This window comes from Schistocerca nitens, chromosome 4 (genome assembly GCF_023898315.1).
Source record: "Schistocerca nitens isolate TAMUIC-IGC-003100 chromosome 4, iqSchNite1.1, whole genome shotgun sequence".
Lineage (NCBI taxonomy): Eukaryota > Metazoa > Arthropoda > Insecta > Orthoptera > Acrididae > Schistocerca > Schistocerca nitens.
The window spans coordinates 956,333,670-956,353,863 of record NC_064617.1 but is presented as its reverse complement, the minus strand read 5'-3'; the positions used below and the strand labels follow the sequence as shown (position 1 = coordinate 956,353,863).

Sequence of the window (20,194 nt, the reverse complement as noted above, 5' to 3'; positions counted from 1 at the left end):
ATAACGCTCACCCACATTCTGCCAAACGAACAGCCGACGCAATAAAGGAGTTGAGATTCGAGGTGCTGGAACATCCACCAAACAGTCCAGACCTGGCTCCAAGCGATTTTCACATGTTTTGACCCTTAACGGAAGCACTACAGGGAAGAAGATTTGAAAGTGATGAAGACGTTATTGCTGCGGTGCAAAATTGGTTACAGATGCAACCGAGAAACGTATTTGCTGAAAACTCGTAAAACGTCGGGAAAACTGCATTGAAGTCCAGGGAGGTTACGTAGAAAAATAACGCATGTTTCAGTTTTCTGTCATCAGAATAAGTACAGCTTTTCACAAATGTGCCTTTACTTTTTGAATTCCCCTCGTATACCTGTATGCAGATGATTCTGTAAATAAGCTTTACCTATAATGTACTTTTAAAGATACAACAAGGGATGGCTTTTCTGATAGTGCATACGCATGAATAGTGAGTTTCGGCATTAACATCTATTTATAAATAACTGTTTAACCATGGGTAACGCGACGGTCCAAGCTAGTAACATGTACATTTATACTAACCCCATAAGACATCCCCCCTCCCCCCACTGGTAAAACCACAAATCGCACACTGCCCCTTACCATCACACGGGGTCGTACGCCGGTATGGCGATGACGAATACACGCTTCCAATGTGTGTTCACCGCGATGTCGCCAAACACGGATGCGACCATCGTGATGCTGTACACAGAACCTGGGTTCTTCCGAAAAAATGATGTTTTGCCATTCGTGCACCCAGGTTCGTAGTTGAGTACACCATCGCAGGTGCTCCTGTCTGTAATGCAGCGTCAACGGTAACCGCAGCCATGGTCTCCGAGCTGACAGTCCATGCTGCTGCAAATGTCGTCGAACTGTTCGTGCAGATGGTTGTTGTCTTGCAAACGTCCCCATCTGTTGACTCGGGGATCGAGACGTGGCTGTACGATCCGTTACAGCCATGCGGATAAGATGCCTGTCATCTCGACTGCTAGTGATACGAAGCCGTTGGGATCCAGCACGGCGTTCCGAATGACCCTCCTGAACCGACCAATTCCATATTCTGCCAACAGTCATTGGATCTCGACCAACGCGAGCAGCAGTGTCGCGATAAGATAAACCGCAATCGCGATAGGCTACAATCCGACCTTTATCAAAGTCGGAAACGTGATGGTACGCATTTCTCCTCCTTACACGAGGCATCACAACAACGTTTCACCTGGCAACGCCGGTCAACTGCTGTTTGTGTATGTGAAATCGGTTGGAAACTTTCCTCATGTCAGCACGTTGTAGGTGTCACCACCGGCGCCAACCTTGTGCGAGTGCTCTGAAAAGCTAATCATTTGCATATCACAGCATCTTCCTGTCGGTTAAATTTCGCGTCTGTAGCACGTCATCTTCGTGGTGTAGCAGTTTTAATGGCCAGTAGTGTAGATTGTAAACGGTGTGCCGTGTTATAAGAATGATATATTATCATGAGAAGTGAGGTGAAGCCCTGGTCTATTAAGCTGTGCTGTTTTACAAGAGTATTTATACCCCTGTACAGAAATGAAAACACCATCTAACCACGAATGATTAACAAAGTAGTCACACACACACACACATTTAATTAATATAAATGCAGTGGTAATTATGATGCATAGCTATTTATTCTAACATTCAATAAAGGGCCAGCAGTCATCAACAACCTGTCGACAAGCTATACAATATTTATGCTTACAGCTTACAGCCAAAAGCACTGCAATGAGGCTGTTTCCCCGTGTCGGCCGGAGTGACTGAGCGGTTCTAGGCGGTACAGTTTGGAGCCGCGCGACCGCTACGGTCGCAGGCTCGAATCCTGCCTCGGGCATGGATATGTGTGATGTCCTTAGATTAGTTAGGTTTAAGTAGTTCTAAGTTCTAGGGGACTGATAACCTCCGAAGTTGAGTTCCATAGTGCTCAGAGCCATTTGAACCATTTTTTGTTTCCCCGTATCTGTAATCACCGGATGTAGACTCGAGAGAATAGTTAGTCAAGTGCTTGATTAAACTCATGAGATCATGACTTAATTTGAGAAGAAATCTACAACATGCTGTTGAAAATAGGTAACTGCATACTAAGTTCCACGAACTGTCTCAGTATTACACAAATACACAATGCCCAGTCTTCCGTGGTAATCACTATTCTAGCACAGCGTTCAGTGACCTACCTTCCTCCTCCTGAAATTTGATTCATTTAGTAACGCGATATTTATTATTAATGGCTGCTACAGCAGCGTTGGTTTGGATCATTTACCTAATCATGCCATGACAGTTCACTGATAAGACAAAGCTTGTAACAACAAGTCTTCAGAAGATGGCAGCCTGGAACTACTTTACGCCCGCATCTCGTGGTCGTGCGGTAGCGTTCTCGCTTCCCACGCCCGGGTTCCCGGGTTCGATTCCCGGCGGGGTCAGGGATTTTCTCTGCCTCGTGATGGCTGGGTGTTGTGCGCTGTCCTTAGGTTAGTTAGGTTTAAGTAGTTCTAAGTTCTAGGGGACTGATGACCATAGATGTTAAGTCCCATAGTGCTCAGAGCCATTTGAACCATTTTGAACTACTTTACGTATGATAATAAAGAAATGACTTCGGTTGAGCGAAATAATGCAGAGAAATAAATGTCTGTTGTTCTAGAAACACTGCAGACAAATAACAAAAACCACAAGGGTTCTCATGTATTTAATGCGAAGAGAGACTCTAGAAAACCTCACGAAATTACATATTCTCAAGACACTACTTCGAACGAGACAGCAAACTATTTACAATGCGAGAGAGGACGATAAGTTTGAATCTATAAGGCAACGAACCGAAATGATATTACTCGATGCTATAAATCGGCTTCCACTTTACGAAAAGCGAGAAATTTATGAGTCTTTGTGTCGCTGCTCGCGAAGATACTATTTCAGGTTATAATTCGCTCCAAGTTCTGTACGCAGAATGATTACAAAATAACTGTGCGAAAGTTTAGAACACACGACTCTGGAGTAACATACACATCGTTTATTTTTCACAATGGCAAGCAGTTGTAAAAACCTCACCCAGAATCTACATCATCGCAGGGCTCCAACTACAGTAAACCGAAAACCAACCAGGCGAGAGTAGAATGAGACAGAATCGCGAGTTCTATGCGAACTATATGGCCTCGTGGTTAGGCACCGCTAACGTTTCCTATTGGCTGAAGGCCCAGCAGCACTCCAAAGATGGGAACATGCTTCAGTGGAGCACAAAGAACTTGTCTAGACTATCGAAACTCACCATAGTATGAACCCGCAAAACATTGCAAGGATAAACTCGCAATTTTAGAAAGCAAAAATATTGCTAGCAAAACGAAAGCGCAATTAAACAGACAACTTCCAAGGCTCAGTCAGGGCATTTCTTTCTTCTATCTTTTTAAGTATCAGGGGCCTTTCACAGCGAGTTGCTCTTCTTTTTCCGGGTGCAGCCAACTGAATCAACGTGAAGATTTGGAAGGATTGTGGCTTCATTATTGAACGTTAAAGGGGCTTTCTCGAAGTAAATCTGTTTTGAGGTACTGGTGCCAGCAAACTATACTGGGGTTCCTTAGCTTGATAAGGCACAAACCAAGTTATTTTCCCAGGAGCAACATGACTGACATAATTTTGTCCTCATGAGCGATGACACTGTACACATATCTCGTAGGAGTCCGGTAGTAGCTCGATTAAACCATTCCTAGATGATGGGTGAGCAGAAGGGGGTAACAAGATATTGAAATTGTGTACTGGCTACATTGTCAGGAGAACCCACGAGATATCTGCCTACAACGTCGTGGCATTTACACCTTGGAAAGTCTGCCACAGCAGCAGCGCAGTGTGTTCAAAATGATTCAAATGGCTCTAAGCACTATGGGACTTAACATCTGAGGTCATTAGTCCCCTAGACTTAGAACTACGTAAACTTGACTAACCTAAGGACATCACACACATCCATGCCCGAGGCAGGGTTCGAACCTGCGTCAGTAGCAGCAGCGCGGTTCGGGATTGAAGCACCTAGAGCCGCTCGGCCACAGCAGACGGTTAGCACAGTGTGTGTCGACCCATATCTCAAGCACAAGCTCGTTTCCAGACCATGTCGGGTTGAAGTTCTTGTGTTATCAGATCTACACATTGTAAGGTGTAGACTGGTCTCTCAGCCCATCAGTGCCAGAGAACAAAGAACAGGTTTAGTGCTGTTAATACTTACAAGAAAAGCATACATGCAACCCCATCATCTTTCACAGAGTTGCGATACATACTTACGAGGAAGACTCCCCATCGTACCACCCTCAGATTTAGTGGTAAGATGACCCAGTATAGCTCGTCAAAAACTGTACATTTGTTTCGAAACCAAATGGTGTCATCTTCAGGCCCGAAGCGTAAGCTGCCATCCCCAACCGATTTCATGTGCACTGAACAGAATCGTATATAGCTGGCAAAACGTAACTACATTCCGTAGCTTCCGTGGCAATAACAAGTCTAGCATCGTCAGACAACTTGAACCATTTTTTCGGCTAGCGTATGGCACAAAAGTCATTCTAGAGTGCTTACATACAAAGAATTTAACAGAGGAATAAAACTCATTTTAAGACACAAAAGCCGGCCGCGGTGGCCGTGCGGTTCTGGCGCTGCAGTCCGAAACCGCGGGGCTGCTACGGTCGCAGGTTCGAATCCTGCCTCGGGCATGGGTGTGTGTGATGTCCTTAGGTTAGTTAGGTTTAAGTAGTTCTAAGTTCTAGGGGACTTATGACCTAAGATGTTGAGTCCCATAGTGCTCAGAGCCATTTGAACCATTTTTTAAGACACAAAAGTAATTACATACGTTGGCTGCAAGCGGGCATTGATTGAAATCAATGGGAAAAGTTGAAAATTTGTACCGGAACTGGAATCAAACCTGGGCCCCCTGCTTCTGGACATATGCTCTGACCACTTTTTTCTTCCCTTCACTCAGTGTTTTTTCCTTTTTTTCCCTTGTGAGTCATCCGGACACAGTGGTCAGTGTAACTGCACAGACGGACTATCTTAGCTCGCCTTCTGTCAGAACCAAATTCTCAACTTAATCATCACACACACACAATATATATATATATGTTATGTTTGATTAAAATTCCCCCATGAACATGGACCTTGCCGTTGGTGGGGAGGCTTACGTTCCTCAGCAATACAGATAGCCGAACCGTAGGTGCAACCACAACGAAGGGGTATCTGTTGACAGGCCAGACAAACGTGTGGTTCCTGAAGAGGGGCAGCAGCCTTTTCAGTAGTTGCAAGGGCAACAGTCTGGATGATTGACTGATCTGGCCTTGTAACAATAACCAAAACGGCCTTGCTGTGCTGGTACTGCGAACGGCTGAAAGCAAGGGAAAACTACGGCCGTAATTTTTCCCGAGGGCATGCAGCTTTACTGTATGATTAAATGATGATGACGTCCTCTTGGGTAAAATATTCCGGAGGTAAAATAGTCCCCCATTCGGATCTCCGAGCGGGGACTACTCAAGAGGATGTCGTTATCAAGAGAAAGAAAACTGGCGTTCTACGGATCGGAGCGTGGAATGTCAGATCACTTAATCGGGCAGGTAGGTTAGAAAATGTAAAAAGGGAAATGGATAGGTTAAAGTTAGATATAGTGGGAATTAGTGAAGTTCGGTAGCAGGAGGAACAAGACTTCTGGTCAGGTGACTACAGGGATATAAACACAAAATCAAATAGGGGTAATGCAGGAGTAGGTTTAATAATGAATAGGGATGCGGGTAAGCTACTACAAACAGCATAGTGAACGCATTATTGTGGCCAAGATAGATACGAAACCCACACCTACTTCAGTAGTACAAGTTTATATGCCAACTAGCTCTGCAGATGACGAAGAAATTGAAGAAATGTATGATGAGATAAAAGAAATTATTCAGATAGTGAAGGGTGACGAAAATTTAATAGTTATGGGTGACTGGAATTCGAGTGTAGGAAAAGGGAGAGAAGGGAACGTAGTGGGTGAATATGGTTTGGGGGAGAGAAATGAAAGAGGAAGCCGTCTGGTAGAATTTTGCACAGAGCATAACTTAATCATAGCTAACACTTCGTTTAAGAATCATGAAAGAAGGTTGTATACATGGAAGAACCCTGGATATACTAAAAGGTTTCAGATAGATTATATAATGGTAAGACATATTTTGGAACCAGGTTTTAAATTGTAGAACATTTCCAGGGGCAGATGTGGACTCTGACCACAATCTATTGGTTATGACCTGTAGATTAAAACTGAAGAAACTACAAAAAGGTGGGAAGCTAAGGAGACGGGACCTGGATAAACAAAAAACCAGAGGTTGTACAGAGTTTCAGGGAGAGCATAAGGGAACAATTGACAGGAACGGGGGAAAGAAATACAGTAGAAGAAGAATGGGTAGCTTTGAGGGATGAAGTAGTGAAGGCAGCAGAGGATCAAGTAGGTAAAAAGACGAGGGCTAGTAGAAATCCTTGGGTAACACAAGAAATATTGAATTTAATTTATGAAAGAAGAAAATACAAAAATGCAGTAAATGAAGCAGGCAAAAAGGAATACAAACGTCTCAGAAATGAGATCGACAGGAGGTGCAAATTGGCTAAGCAGGGATGGCTAGAGGACAAATGTAAGGATGTAGAGGCTTATCTCACGAGGGGTAAGGTAGATACTGCCTACAGGAAAATTGAAGAGACCTTTGGAGAGAAGAGAACCACTTGTATGAACATCAAGAGCTCAGATGGAAACCCAGTTCTAAGCAAAGAAGGGAAAGCAGAAAGGTGGAAGGAGTATATAGAGGGTCTATACAAGGGCGATGTACTTGAGGACAATATTATGGAAATGGAAGAGGATGTAGATGAAATGGGAGATACGACACTGCGTGAAGAGTTTGACAGAGCACTGAAAGATCTGAGTCGAAAAAAGGCCGCGGGAGTAGACAACATTCCATTGGAACTACTGACGGCCTTGGGAGAGCTAGTCCTGACAAAATTCTACCATCTGGTGAGCAAGATGTATGAAACAGGCGAAATACCCTCAGACTTCAAGAAGAATATAATAATTCCAATCCCAAAGAAAGCAGGTGTTGACAGATGTGAAAATTACCGAACTATCAGTTTAATAAGCCACGGCTGCGAAATACTAACGCGAATTCTTTACAGACGAATGGAAAAACTGGTAGAAGCGGACCTCGGGGAAGATCAGTTTGGATTCCGTAGAAATATTGGAACACGTGAGGCAATACTAATCTTACGACTTATCTTAGAAGAAAGATTAAGAAAAGGCAAACCTAAGTTTCTAGCATTTGTAGACTTAGAGAAAGCTTTTGACAATGTTAACTGGAATACTCTCTTTCAAATTCTGAAGGTGGCAGAGGTAAAATACAGAGAGCGAAAGGCTATTTACAATTTGTACAGAAACCAGATGGCAGTTATAAGAGTCGAGGGGCATGAAAGGGAAGCAGTGGTTGGGAAAGGAGTGAGACAGGGTTGCAGCCTCTCCCCGATGTTATTCAATCTGTATATTGAGCAAGCAGTAAAGGAAACAAAAGAAAAATTCGGAGTAGGTATTAAAATTCATGGAGAAGAAGTAAAAACTTTGAGGTTCGCCGATGACATTGTAATTCTGTCAGAGACAGCAAAGGACTTGGAAGAGCAGTTGAACGGAATGGACAGTGTCTTGAAAGGAGGATATAAGATGAACATCAATAAAAGCAAAACGAGGATAATGGAATGTAGAATTAAGTCGGGTGATGTTGAGGGTATTAGATTAGGAAATGAGACACTTAAAGTAGTAAAGGAGTTTTGCTACTTATGGAGTAAAATAACTGATGATGGTCGAAGTAGAGAGGATATTAAATGTAGACTGGCAATGGCAAGGAAAGCGTTTCTGAAGAAGAGAAATTTGTTAACATCGAGCATAGATTTAAGTGTCAGGAAGTCTTTTCTGAAAGTATTTGTATGGAGTGTAGCCATGTACGGAAGTGAAACATGGACGATAAATAGTTTGGACAAGAAGAGAATAGAAGCTTTCGAAATGTGGTGCTACAGAAGAATGCTGAAGATTAGATGGGTAGATTACATAACTAATGAGAAAGTATTGAATAGGATTGGGGAGAAGAGAAGTTTGTGGCACATCTTGACCAGAAGAAGGGATCGGTTGGGAGGACATGTTCTGAGGCATCAAGGGATCACCAATTTAGTATCGGAGGGCAGCGTGGAGGGTAAAAATCGTAGAGGGAGACCAAGAGATGAATACACTAAGCAGATTCAGAAGGATGTAGGTTGCAGTAGGAACTGGGACATGAAGAAGCTTGCACAGGATAGAGTAGCATGGAGAGCTGCATCAAACCAGTCTCAGGACTGAAGACCACAACAACAACAACGTTGATTAAAATTAATTAACCATTGACTCACAACCACTGTGGAAGGACGCATAAGACATTATTGATTGATCTGTAGCAATTGTTTATGTCATTTATGATGACAGTCCGAATCGTTTCCCTATCAGAGTGGTGCAAGTAGCATAACATGAAATCAGTCAGTTGGTCAATTGCCAGACTCAAATTGACTGACGAGTTTCAAATGTGCCACATGGTCGATCGTCTCTCTTACCACATGCTCGCAGGCCACCTGGCTGTTGCTGATACTCGGGTCATTCTCAAAGATCCTTTACCTTCTAAGAATTTGCAGCATATTGCAGCCCCGACAACAACTGTGATAGACTAATATGCTGAAAAATCCGCCTCAGTTGCGAAAATTTTCTGGTCTTTACCCAGGTTTCGGCTGGAATAATCTAGCCTTCTTCAGAAGCATAAAATTACTGTAACATGCCAGAGTAAGGCCCAGTCAAAATTAAAAATTAAAACCTTTAGTACCGTGGTACCATGACGAATTAAAACTACATTACTGAAGTCCAGCTCCGGCATTCTTCCGCATACAATGGTAAGTGCCAGGGTAGTCAGCGTCATTGTTTTGGGACCTAAAAGGCGCGATTTTGGTCGAATTTCTGCCTCAGGGGGAGACCATCAATGCACAGTGATACTGTGAGACTGTGAGACCATAAAAAATCTCGAGAGGAACATTCGAAAGCAAATGGGACTGCTGACAACAGGAGTGTACTCGTTGCACGACAACGCGTTTTCTCACACAGTCTTAGTCACCAAGGTGCTCCTGGACTCATTTGGTGACGATGACGTTTGGTTTGTGGGGTGCTCAACTGTGCGGTTATCAGCACCCATACAAATTGCCAACGTTTGCGCGGCCCAATCTCGCCACTTTCATGAATGATGATGATGATGAAATGATGAGGACAGCACACATCCAGTCATCTCGAGGCAGTTGAAAATCCCTGACCCCGCCGGGAATCTAACCCGGGACCCCGTGCTCGGGAAGCGCCAACGCGCCCCGTACGACCACGAAATGCGGTCTGGACTCATTTGGGTGGGATGTCTTGAGCCAGACCCACCCACCTCCCCATATTCCCCTGACTTCGCGCCTTCAGATTACCGTCTTTTCACCTCCCTAAAAGTACACATGAGTGTAAATTTTCAACCGTCGAGCATGTGCACGGAGAGGTTTGGAACTGAGGGAAATGGGCTGGAGTGAGAGTTCTTCAATGAGGATATAAAGAAGCTTGTGCCACGGCTTACCTCATGCCTTGAACTGGATGGCGATTATGTGGACAAAAAAGGCAAGAACATCCTGTAATTTTTTCAAATACGTCTTTTTCTAAAAAAAATACACTCCTGGAAATGGAAAAAAGAACACATTGACACCGGTGTGTCAGACCCACCATACTTGCTCCGGAAACTGCGAGAGGGCTGTACAAGCAATGATCACACGCACGGCACAGCGGACACACCAGGACCCGCGGTGTTGGCCGTCGAATGGCGCTAGCTGCGCAGCATTTGTGCACCGCCGCCGTCAGTGTCAGCCAGTTTGCCGTGGCATACGGAGCTCCATCGCAGTCTTTAACACTGGTAGCATGCCGCAACAGCGTGGACGTGAACCGTATGTGCAGTTGACGGACTTTGAGCGAGGGCGTATAGTGGGCATGCGGGAGGCCGGGTGGACGTACCGCCGAATTGCTCAACACGTGGGGCGTGAGGTCTCCACAGTACATCGATGTTGTCGCCAGTGGTCGGCGGAAGGTGCACGTGCCCGTCGACCTGGGACCGGACCGCAGCGACGCACGGATGCACGCCAAGACCGTAGGATCCTACGCAGTGCCGTAGGGGACCGCACCGCCACTTCCCAGCAAATTAGGGACACTGTTGCTCCTGGGGTATCGGCGAGGACCATTCGCAACCGTCTCCATGAAGCTGGGCTACGGTCCCGCACACCGTTAGGCCGTCTTCCGCTCACGCCCCAACATCGTGCAGCCCGCCTCCAGTGGTGTCGCGACAGGCGTGAATGGAGGGACGAATGGAGACGTGTCGTCTTCAGCGATGAGAGTCGCTTCTGCCTTGGTGCCAATGATGGTCGTATGCGTGTTTGGCGCCGTGCAGGTGAGCGCCACAATCAGGACTGCATACGACCGAGGCACACAGGGCCAACACCCGGCATCATGGTGTGGGGAGCGATCTCCTACACTGGCCGTACACCACTGGTGATCGTCGAGGGGACACTGAATAGTGCACGGTACCTCCAAACCGTCATCGAACCCATCGTTCTACCATTCCTAGACCGGCAAGGGAACTTGCTGTTCCAACAGGACAATGCACGTCCGCATGTATCCCGTGCCACCCAACGTGCTCTAGAAGGTGTAAGTCAACTACCCTGGCCAGCAAGATCTCCGGATCTGTCCCCCATTGAGCATGTTTGGAACTGGATGAAGCGTCGTTTCACGCGGTCTGCACGTCCAGCACGAACGCTGGTCCAACTGAGGCGCCAGGTGGAAATGGCATGGCAAGCCGTTCCACAGGACTACATCCAGCATCTCTACGATCGTCCCCATGGGAGAATAGCAGCCTGCATTGCTGCGAAAGGTGGATATACACTGTACTAGTGCCGACATTGTGCATGCTCTGTTGCCTGTGTCTATGTGCCTGTGGTTCTGTCAGTGTGATCATGTGATGTATCTGACCCCAGGAATGTGTCAATAAAGTTTCCCCTTCCTGGGACAATGAATTCACGGTGTTCTTATTTCAATTTCCAGGAGTGTAACAGAAGTCTAGTACACTTACTTTCTGAACGTGTGTCGTACTGGCCCGCGTCCAGCAGCACGTGTCGAAGCTTCGGAGTAACTGTCGTGCGTTGCGCAGCTGGCGGCGACCGCGGTGTCGGCGGCGCTGGTGGACCGGCTGGGGCGTCGCGCGCTGCTGCTGGTGTCGGCCGCCGTGATGTCGGCCTGCCTGGGGCTGCTGGCGGCGCAGGTGTCGGGCCTGCTGGCGGTCACCTGGCTGCCGCTGGCCGCCGTCGCGCTCTTCATCGTCGCCTTCTCGCTGGGCTTCGGCCCCGTGCCCTGGCTCCTGCTCGGCGAGCTCTTCACCCCGGACAACAAGCCCACGGCCGCCGCCATCTGCGCTACTGTCAACTGGCTCCAGGTGAGCTGTCCCCGCTGTTGATGTTGTTCTCGCTGGTGTGGTCTTCACTCTGAAGAATAATACGGTGTAGCTCTGCACAGTACTCGATTCAGCGTAACTACTGCAACCTATATCCATCTGAACTCATGAACAGGTGAAACAGCGCTTCCCAACTGTTAGGCGACCACCCGACTATATCATCTGACCTGATCTTGAAGTATCTGTAGTAACCAAAACCAACCTCGGGAACGCCTTGGGCTGCGGCATCGGAGCCGCCAGGCGGGGAAGCCGCCGGAGGTGGAGAACGCACCACCGGGTAAACACAAGGACGAGTCGGACGACAGACCAACGACAACTGACAACAACCGACAACGACCGACTATGACCGACACAACAAGGAATAGATAAACAATGGAGGCTTGTAGAAATCACAACACCAAACACCAACAGTAAAACCACTGGGAACTAGAGCCAGGCAAATGCCAACAACGAGCTACGACCAGAACGCAGTACCGCCGAGATAGAGACGCAATCCAGAGCGAGTACCAGACTGCCTGGACTAGGTTTTTTTTTTTTTACTTTATTGTTATTTTAAAACCTGTACAAATCAGGTAGGCTGGCAGCGGCACACTACGCCGCTCTTCAGCCATAGCGTTTTACAAGAGTATAAAAAATGGTGAATGACAATGAACAAAATGACGGGCAAAAGAGAGAGGTCACAAAAAACACGGAGTCGTTCACATGTGACGATAACAACACTGAAAACACGTTGGCACGGCGCACAAAACACTGATGAATCCGACGGCACAAGTGAACGTAGTAGTGGGACGGCGGACACCAAAAACACTATACGACGTCACACACACGAGACACAGAAGGCGACGTTCTCCGGCGCGCGAATGTTCACTATGCGTGTGCGAGTCCGGGGACCTGCCAAGAGAGGAGGAGGAGGAAGGGGAGTGGGAGAGCGAGAGGGGAGAGCAGAGATGCCACGGGCAGGGGAGATAGGGGGGAGGGAGGAAGGGGGAGAGGAAGCCCGGGGGAAGAGGGGGAAGGGAGGGGACGGGGAGATGGAAGAAGAAGGGAAGAGAAGAGAAGGGAGGGAGGGTGCCGAAAGGAAAGGACACGGGAAGTGGGGGGCGGGGCAGGGTCAAAGTTGATAGGAGGGGTAGATGGAGGGGACGAGGACATCATCAGGGAGAGGGAGCTGGCGGAAGCCACCTTGGGAGAGGGTAAGGAGGGTGGACAGATGGAGACCGGGCGGTGGGACTAGGGCAGAGCGGGTCCCTATATACGAAACCGGAGGGAGCGGCTATTGGCCGCGGTCTGCACATGGTGTAGCGGTGGCGCCCTCGCTGCGCGAGAGCCGCTGCGCGGAAGAGCAGCCGCAGACGCGGAGCCCTCTATGGGCTGGCCACGTCCATTTGTTCTGGCGCGTGTTCGACTTCCGCGGCAGGAGGTACTAGAGTATCGAACTCATCTCCACCTTGACTTCACAGTCATAGTGAAGTAGATCAAGGATGAGTAAAGGTTAAGGGCTGAAGGGGACAGAACACCTGACTTAAATAAGAGTAGAGTACAGACTCAATGAGGTACACTAATCCTCATAAAAGATTCTGCGCCGAGGAGGATTCGACCAATCCACTGCAGACTGGGTGGGTATGTTGTACAGCATCGTCTATGCCAACAATTAAGTTTGCACAGTCGGCCGCACAACTGGGAAGCTTAGGCTTGACTCAGTCATGCCCATTGGCTGATATAAGATGGTCCCAAATGACCATGTCAGCCCGTACTATAGTTGGTAGTGTCATTAGAGCATCAACTGAATGCGCAGTTGACACGTGGACTGCCTTGTTAGACGAGTTCGAGAGGAGCCACACCATGGGGCTGTGAGAGGCTCTGTAGTCCTGTCTTAATATTGCATGCTGCACCAGTTGTACAGAGACCACCTTTGTCAACTGTTGACAGAAATAAAGGAAGGCGTGCATGAACAATGTACAGCATCTGAAAGTCTGAAACACACCACATGAAGGGAGGGCTGACAGATTGTCCACCATGCATCAACGGATCCAAGAACAAAGATAGGGGCCATTCAGTGACCTGTGTTCTGTTCAACATTCCATATCTGCTTGTACCATTGGCAAGCTGTTGCAGGTCTGACCACACACTGACCATTATGAAGCATGCCACTCACAGCCAAGCAGCGTTACACCCGACTCACCTATGTCAGCAATGATGGATATGGAGCCCTGCAGACAGTCACTGAGTCATTTTTAGAGCCTTCGAGGCGATGAGCTCTGGGTCCATGTCCGCAGGTGCAATGGAGAGCGCTATGAGCTGTGGCTTACGGTTTCCCATCACAAATACCACCATCCTAGTATGATAGTGTGGGGAGCGATATCCTATGGTGTCTCTTCAACACCAGTGTTCCTAACAGCCTCTGTGACAACAGGACAGCAGCACATGGAGGGCACAACTGATGGCTCCACCGTTCATAAACGACCACGCCTGTGCCTATTTCAACTGAACAACACTTATCCTCATCTGCTGCCACCTCCCGAATGTACCTTGCCTTTGTGAATACTCCTCCATGGCCAACCACATAGCCCAGTCTCACACTGCTCGAGAATGTCTACTGAGCCATGGAGCAAGACATCATGACTCCAGCTCCATTCAACAATTTACAGGAACTAAGCGCTCAGGTGTAAGCGACTTGGGATGCAGTACCTCAGGAGTGCATCCGATACCTGTACAAGTCCATGCCACAACTTCTCGACACTCGTATTCACAAGCTAAGGGACACGTATTAACCTGTACTTTCTGGGGCCATGTAGTGCAATAAACTTTGGTTGTTGGAAGCTGAAAGTGTAATCATTTTGCATACATGGTAGCATCTACCTGCCTGCCAACAACGATTGCAATCCGCCTTGGCCTTCTGGGTGCAACCCTTTTTGTGATGATCAGTGTGTCTGTATATTGATAAAACACCCACAAATACATTAATTATGAAGTCGCACGATTGGAAAAGGAAAGGCAGGGACGGAAATAGGTGGAAAAATGTCACAATACGAGATGGTTATTAGTGAAACAGTAGAAAACACTTGATCTACTCGAGAGAAAATCACACAGGTAAGTAATCATACACAACTCAAGACACCAAACACATAACTCAGAACGATTGCGAGAGATACTGTCTAATGGCGGCGCACGATAGTACAACGTGGCAGATTAGTTCAGGATCCCCGTGGAGGGTAGTCCATATGATATCTTAATTATGAGTTGCCATAGTCATTCTGTATGTTCCGATTATCGTAACTAGCGGGAAAAGAAGTCATTAACTAATGTTGATGGTGTTAGGACAGCAACCAGCCACAAATTTACTTTCCGTTCCTTTATTCAGAGGAAACCATTACCGGTTTCGAATCGTTGTGATTCATCCTCAGACGGTTTACATGCATTCTTTATGACATTTGGTGTGTTTTTACATATTAATTGTCGTGAACCGTCGGTTTCGAGTGTTCGTCCAACAGATGTAAATGCATTCCCACTGCATCCTCGTTGTTGCACACGTAAATAGTTCTCACTGTACACTTTAGATTTGTCGCTGAGATCATTTCAACCACGCACCACATGTTTTGATACATGCAAAGAGCTTACAAACATATGAGTATCACAGGTGCTATGATATATCGTAGCATTTGACGATGATGTCCTATGTTTGGAAAGGATCATATATTCATTTACACAACTAATGCCTTTTACATTAGTACAGAGACATTGAATTTTTGAGTTGATATTGCTAAATTAATTATATAAAGTTTTTTATATACATTTAGAACTGTATAGGTAAAATAGTATATTATTTAATTACATTTGGCATCATGAGAATTATAGTAACATATAAATTTGCTACTTGATCTGCAGATAGGTGTATTAATATTATTTGCTTTGGAGGCTGGAAAGTAATTTTTGGAAATTTTTCAGGGGTGTTAGCTAACTCTGTTTGTTCATTAAGGATATAGTCTGTGGTGCTGTTTTTGTGCGTGCGTATTTCTAATTCTTCTAATATATTCATAGTGGCTCCTTTTCCTGCTAGATGCAAAATTTTTAAGTTGTCCTCAATGTTTCCCACTGAATCGTTTTCTTCAGCAATATGGGCTGCAAATGCTGATTTGTTCAAGTTACCAAGTCTTAGAGCATCAATATGGTCTTTGTATCTAATTTCAAAACTTCTGCCTGTCTGTCAAATGTAGAATTTTGGGCATGTATTACATTTGAGTTTGTATATTCCTGATTTACGATAGGGACTCTTGGAGGTATTTACATAATGGATTACAAATAATAAATTACAACAAAGAGTGGCACCTTCTGCGCCATGTTGCTGCAGTCCCAACTTGGAGAGTCTCGCCATAGACATATGTGGAGAGTAGCAGCTGTTACCCCTGTCCCACATCCGAACTGATTCAGTTTGCACCAGGTGATATGAACAAGAGCCCTTGTGAGGTCAACTGAGCAGTTACTTGATTGAGAAGTAACAACTCCGGTCTCGTAAACTGACATTCGGCTGGGAGAGTGGTGTGCTGACCACGTGCCCATCTCTATCCGAATCCAGTAATGCCTATGGGCTAAGGATGACATGGTGGCCGGCTGGCACTGTTGCGCCTTCATGACCTGGTCGGGAGGAGTCTAGTTTTAGATATGAAGGAGATTGAAGCTGGGAGTCTGGTAGTTGGGCAGAGACAGGATTGGCTCTTACTATAGGCACGTGACGGTTATCCATGTTGATGAGATTTGTTCAAATGTGTGTGAAATCTCATGGGACTCAACTGCTAAGGTCATCAGTCCCTAAGATTACACACTACTTAACCTGAACTATCCTAAGGACAAACACACACACCCATGCCCGAGGGAGGAGTCGAACCTCCGCCGGGACCAGCCACACATAACGGGATTTCAGTCAGGTTGTAGAACCCTGCTGAATGATATTATGCATAGAAAGAGACTGATCCTTCTCTGTTGTTGTCCATAACCGAGCGAATGTGAGGTGGAGTGACGCTACTTACACCATGCTGCTGGTCAGAAATGGTTACATTCTTCACAATACGATAGGCAACAAAACAAAGGACACTGAACTGTAGATTCGCCGCGAAGCAGTTAGTCTCAAAACAGATAGCTTTGTTTTGCGCCTACTGATCATTTTGGCATTTCTTCTGTGTTGCAGGCGTTTACAGTGACGAAGGTGTTCGTGAACATGGAAGCTGCACTGGGCCTTTCGGGAGCCTTCTGGGTGTTCGCCGGCAGCTGCGCGGCTGCGGCTGCATTCGTGGCGCTGCTGGTGCCCGAGACGCGCGGCCGCTCGCTGCCGGAGATCCAGCGCCGCCTGGCGGGGCTGCCCGACGCCGTGGAGGCCGTGTGATTCCCCGTGCAGTGCCACGCCACCAGGGCAGCCAACCCACTCACTCTCAAGACTGAGGACGCGGCCCGCCGCTGCATAGGGTGCGTCCCGGCGTGACGCAGCCCATCGTTGAGCTCCTCTGTGCAGTTTCTCTGCTGTCGCTCGGCGTCACTCAAATAACAACTGCAACAAAATACACTCCCTGTCGCTGGAGTTCCTACCTGACTGATAGCACTGTAATGTAAACTAGTTCCTTCTTTAGATAATGTTGTCTATGTTGACTGTCTACCTTGGACACATTGATCGATATATGTTTGTTTCTTATTTGTTGTTTTTACTACATACAACATTTTTTAATAAAACAATTTTAATTAAGTAAACAGATTGTTATCTTTTTGTAAAAGATGGAACAGAAACAGCACTCTCAGCTGGAGGCATCGTCCTCAAACTTTGAAGGACCTAGAAACAAAACAAAGCGAGGTGTAAAAATTGATGATATGCATTTGAAGCAACATGAACATTGGACTTTTCAGTGACTTCAAAAGGTGAGTGGCCATGACGTCTTGCTGTTTCACTCCCTTTAACTGAAGGGATTGGAAAAGAAACTGCTAACCCACAAAAGCGTTTTTCAAGTAACTTCATTTGATATGTTAGATTAAGGGGGGTAGGACGTCAAACGGGCCAACTTGGAGCGGGAGAGTCACCACATTTTAATTTCTACTGTCCATGCGTTTCCAAATAAATTCATTAAACTTCGTCACCATGACCAGGAAGGCTTGAGGACTCACACTCATCGCAGTGGAAGTTCAAAAACGTAGCAAAATACCTTTTTTTACATGCGAAATTTCATCATTTTTCCACTTATTGCTGGCTGCATTTGTTACTATAGGTACACTTTTCTTCCTAAGTAAGAGAGATTCTTTGATGAATTTTTCATAGAATACAAACAGTAGTTACAGGTGTATGAAACTCTAGAGTTTTCCAAATCTATTAAAAAACTGTGGAAAAAATTGAGATAATTAACTATAAAACTTGAATTTTTTCTAAACATGAAGTTTAAAATGTAACAGTTCATTTATTTTTTCATAAATTAAATAACTTCTAGAGTTTCATACACCTGAAACTATCGTTTGTATGCTGTGCAAAAGTCATTGAAGAATCTCTCTTACTTAGGAAGAAAAGTGTGCCTATAGCAACAAATGCAGCCAGTAGTAAGTGAAAAAATGATGAAATTTTACATGTAAAAAAATGTGTTTTGTTACGTTTTTGAGCTTTCACTGCTGTGAGTATGAATCCTGAATCATTCCTGGTCATGCTGTTAAAGTTTTATGAATTTATTTGTAAAAGTATAGACAGTGGAAATTAAAATGTCCTGTGGTGCCTCTCCTGCTCCACGTCGGCCTGTTTGACGTCCTACCCCCCCTTAAATTCAAAGACAAGGGTATAAATAAAATAAGACAACACAATGTATGTAGTAGACAGCGTTTTCTAGCAGTACCTATGGAACTAACTGTTATCAGCATACAGCACATTTAAAACGCACCAGATGATGTGTTAAAGATAATCCTAACTAAACTGAGTGTTAGCACTTTTTCCTACCAACCATGTCAGTTTTTCTGTAGTTCCAAAGATCAATAATTACCAAAATATTACTTTTTTGTACTCCTAGTGGAAATAATGTTTCATAAACTTTTATTATGGCTCTAAATTCAAAAATGCTAGTTTAGTTGATGGGTTAGCTACTAATTTCTTTTACAGTCATTGCTATTCAGACTTTCTCTGAAACATGGTGCTGTCTTGCAGTGTGTGGAAGCATGTTGCAGTATGATAAAGGGCTGTTTATCTAAAGGTTTTATATCTCTTGATAAAAATGTAGTATGAGCTGTAATATGGGAAAAACGTAGAATAAAATTGAAATATCATCAAATAAATCCTATACATTGCTATGGTGGCTGTTCTAATGAAAATAACAGTAGTGGAATAAATTTAGGTATAACTTTGATTCTTATCAATGGTTTCTTAATTTTTCCTTGCTGTTCTTGAAAGGTATATGTAAAGCAAAGTGTTAGTCTAGCTTTCAGATTCTTAGAAAGTATTATTTACACAAATAGAATAATAGTGATTTTAATTCGTCGTTGTAACACCATAAAAATCCTGATCAATCACTGATAGATACCAAAAATCTCTTAGGAAGTGCCTTGTCTTATATGTTGACTTATAAACTTAGTGTCACTAAATAAAATAGTCAGTACATTAACCCATCTCTATTCTTTGGTGTTGCTGACTTGAAGACAGCTTTATATTTTTTTACAAGAACATTTAAATCAAAATAAACAACAAAAATACATATCTTACATCCAAAAGAAACGCAGCTGACTGTTCTATAATAGTATTGTACCTTACAAGTAGTTTGAGACATTCTTAGACTGTTGGTAAACTATTGAAATTCATGTTGGGTAGTCACTACATTTCATCAAATAAGATTGAAAATGACAGAATAACTAACAATAAGATGAAAACTGTGCAGGCATTCTAAGAGTTCTTTAAATTTTTGTATAGTTTAAGAGATAGATATAACAGATAAAAACAATGGCATTCCAAAACTAATGCCAGATGAAGTATACAAAGCCATTCAGGGTATGAAGAAAAGAAAGGCACTAGGATATGATGGTGATTCAACAGTAATTATTACAGCTGGATGAAAAATTTAACAAAAGGAACCTACACAGTTATTCACAAAACGTTTTTGCCTTAAGATTGCTCAGTAACACTGGAACACTTCTGGAATTATGCTACTTCACAAACTGTGAGTTATCCTGAAGAATAGAACAATCAATATAAATAACTTCTGTCCTAGGATTCACAGACTTCAAGAAAGCCTTTTACACAGTTACAACTTATTCTTTACTACATGGTCTTGAAAACCAAGGCATTGATTCATTCAGTATTAGTACAATGAAGAAGATATACACATGCACATTCCATTACACTTCATCAATACAGAAGTTAAGGAAGGTCACATAAGGTGCTTTCATATCACCAGGACTAATGTCAGAAATTGCAGACAAAGTTTTCAGATTCTTAAACTAAGGAAAAGAGCAATTACGTGTTAATAGATCTTACTTGAACATCTTGCAGTGTATGGTTAACATTATGTTGTTTGCCTCAGTGCAAAAAACCTCAACAATTAATCAAATAGTTTCATAGAGGTATTTTGAAGACAGAACTTAAGTACTGAAATATTAATTATGACAATGCA

General features: G+C 44.7%; 1 protein-coding gene across 1 annotated transcript in view; it reads left to right on the top strand.

Moving 5' to 3' along the window:
* LOC126253633 (facilitated trehalose transporter Tret1-2 homolog) overlaps nt 1-17,315 on the top strand; it is a 77,474-nt gene extending 60,159 nt beyond the window's left edge. Inside the window, exons 6-7 of the mRNA XM_049955118.1 lie at nt 11,280-11,561; nt 16,762-17,315. Of these exons, the coding sequence (XP_049811075.1) occupies nt 11,280-11,561; nt 16,762-16,956 (477 nt within the window). The 3' untranslated portion in view covers nt 16,957-17,315. The remainder of the gene's footprint in view (nt 1-11,279; nt 11,562-16,761) is intronic.
* The last annotated feature ends 2,879 nt before the right edge of the window (nt 17,316-20,194 follow it).